At 65.4% G+C, this 7782-nt stretch overlaps 1 protein-coding gene across 5 annotated transcripts in view; it reads right to left on the bottom strand.

The window, feature by feature from the left end:
- Positions 1-1996: 1996 nt before the first annotated feature.
- The window catches only part of SLC29A4 (solute carrier family 29 member 4), a 28091-nt gene continuing 22305 nt past the window's right edge, over positions 1997-7782 (bottom strand). For 2 of the 5 annotated variants that reach the window (XM_045047427.1, XM_023246822.2), the window contains exons 7-11: positions 6582-6829; positions 5874-6015; positions 5468-5655; positions 4401-4641; positions 1997-3199 (exon numbers count right to left, since the gene is read on the bottom strand). In XM_045047427.1, the coding sequence (XP_044903362.1) occupies positions 3042-3199; positions 4401-4641; positions 5468-5655; positions 5874-6015; positions 6582-6829 (977 nt within the window). In that variant the 3' untranslated portion in view covers positions 1997-3041. The remainder of the gene's footprint in view (positions 3200-4400; positions 4642-5467; positions 5656-5873; positions 6016-6581; positions 6830-7782) is intronic. The other 3 variants (XM_023246823.2, XM_045047428.1, XM_045047429.1) reach the window with 3 other exon arrangements.

The raw sequence follows: 7782 nt of genomic DNA, 5'->3' as shown, positions 1-7782 counted from the left end.
TCCAGCCCCTCACACTACAGACAACCCCAATGGTGCTGACATCCTCGTCCCGGCCACACCCGGCCCTCCTGCCCAGGCCTCGGCCAGCCCAGAGGGCGGCGGTAGTGGGTCACCTGTACAGTTTTATTGTACCAAGAGACTCTCCTCGCCCCTGTATCATACGCCTTTAAATGGAGTCCACTTTTTAATTATATATATAAAGATAAATATATATAAATATATATAAATATAAACTTTTTAAAACTGTGAAAAAATAGCTATGAAATTATAAAAAAAAAAAGCAAACATTCTGACGTGCAGAATATTATTTTTTATTTCCTATTAGATTGTGTCTAGCACCCAGCTTCACGCCCCCCCCTTTGTCCCAAGCACACCCCACCTGCCCACCCCGCCCGGCCCAGGTGTACTGTACTCGCCCCCAGAACGGAGAAGCGGTTAGGGAGAGCAGAGGCCAAGGGAGGGAGGGAGGGAGGGAGGGGGCCGGCAGGGCGCAGTGACCCTGCTCCCGCGGTCGGCCCCGGCCCCGGAAAGCACTTACCAGCCCCCGCGCCTTCCAGGGGGACGGGAGGCCTCGTCCAGACAATCTTAAGGGAAGGAAAAGCCAGACTTCGGTTTTGTTTTTTGGGGGAATTATTGGTTTGGTTTTTTTTTAAGTTTCTTTTGGAATTTTGTTTGTTGGCGAATTCTGTGTGATCTTTTTCATAAAAAAAGGAAAAAAGAAAAAGCTATAATCGGAGAAATACCGTTGTCTGGAGTGGTTCATTTCAAGGGCCGTGGGGGTGGCGGTGCTGACCTTTCAGGGCCGCGAGCTGGGTGTCCCCCTGTACAACGGCCACTGGGCACATGGGGCTGTTTACATCCACGCTAACTGAAGGGAAATGAAAAGTTTCTTGGTTGCCCCGGCTGCATTTCCAGTGGTCAACAGCCAGAAGTGGCCAGTGGCTACCGCAGGGTGGCTGGGATACAGAACGTGTCCATCAGGGCGGAAAGTTCTCTAGGCCGGTGAGAGGCTAGAGGGCTTGCACCGCCTGTTTCTTCCTTAAAAATGCCAAGATGAGCACTCCCGGCCGCACCCCTACCTGAAGACCACAGAACGAGGACGACGCTGAGGGTCTGAGTGGCCCTGAGCAGGTGTGGAGACGCAGGCACGGCAGGGGCTGGGGGGAGGCTGGGCCCTGCTCCTGGTGCTGCTACCCACTCCTGCCCTGAGGTGAACTTTCAGCTTGACCCCACGGGTACCTGCCCAACCACCCACCAGAGGAAAGGTTCTGATGGTTCTCCTGCTTCAGAGAAACGGAGTCACACAACAGGAGGAACAGTGAACTGGCGCCACCTGGCGGTCCCTGTGGTATCGCCTGGGGTCTCGGCTCTCCCCACAGCTGCCCAGGACGCCCACCTGGTTCCCAGAGTGACGGCTGCCCACTGGGCCCAGCGGGTGGGTCCCGGAGGCTGCAGGGCTGGAGAACAGCCCCTCGGAAAGCCAGCTCCCCTGCCCCAACCCTCCTCCAAGGGACCTGCATCAAAGAGTGGACCAGCTCCGCTCCTTGGGGGAAACTAAGGCACCAAACGGTACAGGAAGTGGTTCACATCACACGGATCGGCTGCACGGCTAGGACTTCGGCCCAGAACACGCAGCCCCCAGGTCCCAGCTCTGAGTCCCTGCAGGCAGGGGGCAAGCTGCCCCCCCGCCCCTGCCATGCAAATGGGTGGGATGCCGCCTTTTTCCCTGACCTGACCACCAAGGCGTCAAAGCCCAAATGCTTCCGGGTCCCGTGCCGCCGTTCACCCCTACCAGGTGCATGGAGACCCGGCTACGAGACTGACCCACCCCCATCCATCCCCTACGATCTCCCCCCCCCCCCAAGCCCAGGCAGACAGGGCCACTTTCCAGGTAAGAAGAGGGACGTCCCAGCCGCCAGGACCCCTTCCCCCACGATGGACGAGCAAGGTCGGGAGGCAGCCCCCACCCACACAGACACTACTCTGAGGCAGCAGCTGGGGAGTTTCTGCCTTCATCTTTTAATGGCCAGTGCGGTACAGTTAGTGGACAGACCGGGGGGTGAGGGGGAGACAGGACACAGGGGCGGGTGGTCACAGCTGTGCCGTGGGGGTGGCAGGGCAGACTCCTCTCCCCTGAGAAGCCTGACTTTGTCAAGACACTCCAGAAATCCCTCCGCTCAGGGCACCGGGCCAGCCTGGGGCTTGAGGGTCCCGGCTGAGGAGGGACCCCCACACCTCCCTACTTGCCAGGGACTCACGTCCCTCCTTGGGCCTCCCTGGGTGAGGATCAGTGTCTGAGAGAGAGACTTCAACCAGAGCGTGCCCCCTTCCGGCGTCACAGACAGACGGGGTGGCCAGAGAAGCAGACGGGGTCTCGGGGCAGACACAGACTGCCAGGCCTGTGGCATCAGGTGGGCGCCAGGGTGCACAGAGGGGGATTTCGGCGTGGGGTGGGTGCACCCAGACCGGCGCGGAAGCTGTGGTCATAGACCGGCGTGGACCGTGGCCTGAAACCATTCAGACCCAGGGCTACGATTTCCTCCCGGCAGATGCGTTTTGTTCGAAAGAAGCAGTGTTTACGAACAGACGGAGGGGGACAGGCCCTCTCCACTGAGGACCTCTCGTGTTCATGAGGAGGGCCCCTGGTGGAGGAGGGCTGGGGCCCGGGTCCGTGGGTGAGGGTCACCAGGAGGGGATACCGGCTGGCAGTCTGCTCTCCTGGCCGGGAACGGCTGTGACCCCAGAGAGGGCACTCATCTGGCGACAGCTGGGGCCACCGGACACAGACAGAGGGTGAAGGACAGGCCGGAGACACGACACAGAGCACAGTGCTGGGTGGCTCTGGGGGGCCGGAGGGCTCGGCAGAACCCTGGGGCCGGCGTGACGGCCGGCCGGACCCGGAGGGTGGCGTTACTGGCACGGGGGGGGGAGGGGGGGGAGGCCGGGGCCCCGCAGGCACTGCAGGCAGGGGCGGGGAGGGGGCCTCGGGCCTCGGGGCCCCTAGTCCAGGCCAGAGTGGGGGGGGAGGGCCCGGGCCCGGCTCAGAGGCCGGCGGGGGCGGAGGTGTTGGCGGAGGAGCGGAAGCAAGTACTGTAGGCGTCCCGGGTGAGGCTGTAGGTGCAGTAGGCCACGGCGGAGCCCAGCGTCAGCCCCGTCATGTAGGACACGGTCATGGTGTTCCCTGCGGACGAGACTGGACCTGAGGGAGCAGGTGGGGGCGGGGCAGCAAGGGGCGCTCAGAGGACCGCGGTGGCCAGACCCATGCGGACCAACCCGGTGGTCTCGACAAAGGGCTGCTGGGCAGCAGCCCCGGCTTCTTGGGTCCGAGGCAGAGACCGGCACCCGCTCCCAAAGAGGCGGCCGTCTCAGGGCTGTGAGACACCCCGATGGGAGCACGTCGGGTGCCCGGGGCCTTGCCTGCTTCTCCACCTCCAGCCCCCTGTCTCCACGTGCTTCCTGGTCACGGACCGTCCAGGGTCTAACGGCGTTTCTGGGACCACTGTGCACAGAACAGACTCCAGGGCCCCTTCCCCCACAAGCCCCCACCGTCTCAAGAGACGGCAACCCAAGCTTCTTGCAACAGCCCCAAAGTGGGGGCTCCTGCTGGACTCCCGTCCCCTTCTCACACCTGCTCTCCCAATCCATCAGCTGGCCCCGTGGGCTCTACCATCAAAACAGATCCAGAAACCACCATTGTCCTCCAGAGACAAGGCAACCTCCTCTTGTTGTCAGGGTCCCCGCCCCTCACGCTGTCGACGGACGGGCGCGGGACCCGTCACTCCTTTCCTGCCCCCGTCTGTTCCCTCCCCGCTGTCCAAGCAGCACCAGAAGGGGTCTTAAGACACATTAAGGTCCAGTCTGTCCTCGGGCCTCCCACTGCCTGCCCTGGCGCCCCCCCCCCCCCCCCCCCCCGCCAGCTCTGCCTCTGGGCTTTCCCACCGGCTAGTCCCTAGCACTGTCACGTGTCCCTCACCGCTCTCTCCAGGTCGGCTGTCAAAAGTCACCTCCTCAGGGAGCCTTCCCAGACTGCTCTGCTTACATGGCAAGCTCCCATCCCAACTCCCACATGCCCCTTCTCTGGTTTACTTTTCTCTGTCGTACTTACCACTCAACGTATTACATGCCCTGTCACCCGTCACCTCTGCACTGTCAGCCCCACGAGCGCAGGAAGTGCTGTTTCGTGGCCGCCGAGTCCCCAGCACCTAGAACGGCGCCTGGCCCACGGTAGGGGCTCCCCACGTAGTTGTGGAACGAAGGAACAAACGACCGACAAACACGCTCGCACTACAAACTCCCTGAGATCGATCTGATCCCGGAGCCCAAATGCACCTTCTCGCCGCGTGGCAGGGATTTCTGCGGGCCTCGATTTCCCTGCCGGGCAGAGGGGTGCCGGGCCTTACCCGCCAGCTCCCGCTGCTTGGGGCTCACTTTGCCCGCCGCCAGGATCATGGGCACGCTGCCAAAGTAGCCGTTGCTGATGCCCATGAGCAGGGAGAAGACGCAGGGCCAGGCCGGGTGGCGCAGGGCGGGCGTGCCGCTGGGGTAGACGCACAGGATGAAGAGGGGGATGAAGACCACACGCAGGCAGGAGCAGGCCAGCAGGTGGGTGCCCCTCCAGTCCACGGGCAGAGCTGCCAGGATCTGCGGGGAGCGAAGCACGTCGGCCCCCTCCCTCCACTGACGCCACCACCCCGCCGTCTCCACCGCGGCCCCCACACGCGGCCCCTGTCTCCACACGCTCCGGCTCAGGCTGCGTCCCTGTCCTCACCCAGCCGGGACCACCAAATCCACAAATCCCGTGTCACAGTGACATGCGGTCCTCGCCGTGTGTCCGGAATCCTTCCAAACACCGCACAGATCCCTCCTGCTCAATCCTCACCGTACCCTCGCAGGACGGGCTCTTGACCCCGCTTGAAAATGACACCCGAGGCGCCGAGGGTCACCTGCCACGACTCCCACAGCAGGAAGTCGCAAGATCTGGAGCTGAGCCCGCTAACTAAACCTCGTTCCCTCAAGAACCAGACTCCCTGCTGTGTGACCTCGAGCAAACGGCTTTCCCTCTCTGAGCCTCAAGTTCCCCCACGTCAGTCCTGTCCCAGAAAGGGGAGCCTTGATCTGACTCCAGCCCTGACCCCCCAACCCTGTCCTGCACCCGCAGCACAGAGCACTCTGCCCAGATTCTCCTCCCCCCGGAAGTACTTCCTGTGCCGTCTTTGGAGGCCTGACCCGGGGCCCTGCGGGCTGAGCACAGACACAGAACGACGGTGCCGGACTTTGTGCGCACGGCCGACAGGCAGTTCGGAGCCGCCCTGCAAGGTCGCGGGGCCGCGTCATTGCTTGGCCAGCGCCCTCCCCACTCGGGAGACACGGGCGTGCTCGGCTCGGGGCCTGCCCCTCCCCCGGGCCTCCCGGCTCTCGCGCCCCCACCGCCTCTCCCCCAGACGCAGGGAAGGGGCTCCGGGCCTACCTTGCCCACGAAGTCGGAGAGGTTGAACACGGCCATGATGAGGATGGGCAGCCACTCGCCCAAGACGCAGTGGCGGACCTCGGACTCGAGACCCGGGAACAGGCACAGCGTGATGAAGTAGGTGACGGCGATGGACAGCATGTCGGCCCAGATGGCGCGGGCCACGGCGTAGCGGTGCAGCAGCAGGGCTGCGGGGGACGCGCCAGGGGTCAGGGCGCAGCGTCCGCGCCGGCACCGCACGTGCGCGCAATGAGACCCACGGCGCCGGGGCGTCACCGGACATGCGCAGAGCACGGCCCGACCGCCCCCGCCCCGCCCCGCCCCACGGAGCCGCGCGCCAGGCCCACGGGGCCGGGACATGCGCGGAGCACCGCCCTGGCCGCCCCTGCCCCGCCCCCACCCCCACCTCTGAAGGAGGGCCAGCTGCGCGCGACTCCCAGCTGAGGCACATCGAAGCGCGTGTAGGCCCCCCCGCCGTGGCTGGTCACCTCGTGGGCCGGGCTGTCCTTCGGGGACCCGCTGTTGGCCAGGCCTGGGCCTTGGTGTTCCTGGAGGGAGGACGAAGCAGCGGCCGGTGGGGTTTGGGTGGGGGCCCCTCGAACACACCGAGCCCCATCCGCCTCTGAGCCCCTGCAGACGCATTTCCCTCTGTCCCCAATGCCCTTCCTGTGGGTCTTCCCGTCTCCCCTCCCCCACGGGCCAGGTTTCAGCCCAGAAGCCACTTCTTGGGGAACCTCCTTGGCCACCGGGGGGCCTCGTTCCCACTGTGGGTCTTATCCCAGCACCGTGACACGGCATGTGGCCTGGTGGTCCCCGTCCGGAGCTCACGGCAGCGATTCCCACGCAGAGCCGGGGGTGACCCTCTGGACCCCGTCTGGGGGGACTCCGCGCCTCCGCCCCACCGGCCCCGCTGCCGCCACCAGAGGGCGCCCCGCCCCCCAGCATGGCTCCGGGCGGCCTGCCCGCGGGGACTCAGGCCACAGACACGCGGTGCCCCGGAGGGACGCAACCTGGGTCCGCAGAACGAAGGAGGCCCCGCGGGACGCAGCCCGAGGCCACGGCGTGGCGGAGACCGCAAGCGGGACTGGGCGGGGGCGGCGCCCGGCAGACTCACGAAGTGGACGTCCCCCGCGGCGACGTCGTGGTGCACCCGGTAGCCGGCCCTGCAGCCGGGGCGGCTGTCGCGGGGCCGCGCCGTGTGGTAGAGCACGAAGCGGCTACGCCGCACCAGCAGGTGCAGCAGGAAGCAGAGCAGCTCCAGGCCCGCGGACACCAGGAAGAAGATGAGCGTGCTGGCCCGCTCGTCCGGCAGCAGCAGCTTGGTGAGGATGCGGCTCAGGGACACCATGACGCCCGCCGTGCCTGGAGCCGAGAGGGCGCCGTGCTGGGCCCAGGCCTCGGCCCCCGCTCAGCGCCCCCAGCTCTGCCCTGGCCCTGCCCGGCCCGGCCCTGGCCCGCTCTGCCCCTAGCCACGCACCTGCCCCGGCCCTGCCTGGCCCTGCCCCCACTCTGCCCCTGGCCCTGCACCCGCGCCTGCCCCCGGCCCTGGGCCTGGCCTGGCTCGGTCTTCAGACATGCAGGTAGCGGTTCACAAAATGCAACCACTCAGAACATCCCTCCCTGGCACTGCATAGTCACACGCAGGGGCATTTCTAGAACGCTTGCTGTGTATCTGACACCATCCCGCCCTGAGGACACAGTGGGGACAGAGGGGACATAGGCCCAGCCCTCCCGGGGCTCGGTGGGGAAGGCGGCAGAGAAGTCGCAGAAAAATGCCAACACCCGCGCACGATTCTGCGGGTAGGCGACGGCCGGGGGCGGTGTCCCCGGCAGTGTGGCTGTGCTCGTGAGGTCACGAGGGAGGGCAACGGGGTCATGGCAGGCAGGAGGCCTCAGGCAGGATGTGGGTGTGGGCTGCTCCCAGAGCGTGGGGCTCCTGACTGCGTAAACCACCCCAAATCCGCACCGCTCCGGCAGGTGCCTTGCTCATCTCCGCGGCAAAATATCCAGAAGTGATCTGCTTGTCCAGTGCTTCCTGGAACCAAACCCCACAGACCTGAGGCCTGGCGCCCTGGGGCCATGCGGTCACCACACGGGAGGGGGCGCAGAGTACCTCGAAGACGAGAAGTGGGCCCAGCTTCCTGCCTGGACCTCGGCCCGTCCAGGTGCAGAAGGAAGACTGGGAGCATCTGGAGGAAGGTGCTTCAGAGGGGGTCCTGACGTGTGGGCAGGGGCGGCAGGGCAAGAGGGGAGCTGGCCCCCCCGGACCAGGGCTGGAGTGCGGGGCAAGTCTAGGTGCTGCGTAAGTGCCCGGT

The sequence above is a fragment of the Felis catus genome, chromosome E3 (genome assembly GCF_018350175.1).
Source record: "Felis catus isolate Fca126 chromosome E3, F.catus_Fca126_mat1.0, whole genome shotgun sequence".
Taxonomy (NCBI): Eukaryota; Metazoa; Chordata; class Mammalia; order Carnivora; family Felidae; genus Felis; species Felis catus.
This window is presented reverse-complemented; position numbering and strand designations above follow the sequence as displayed.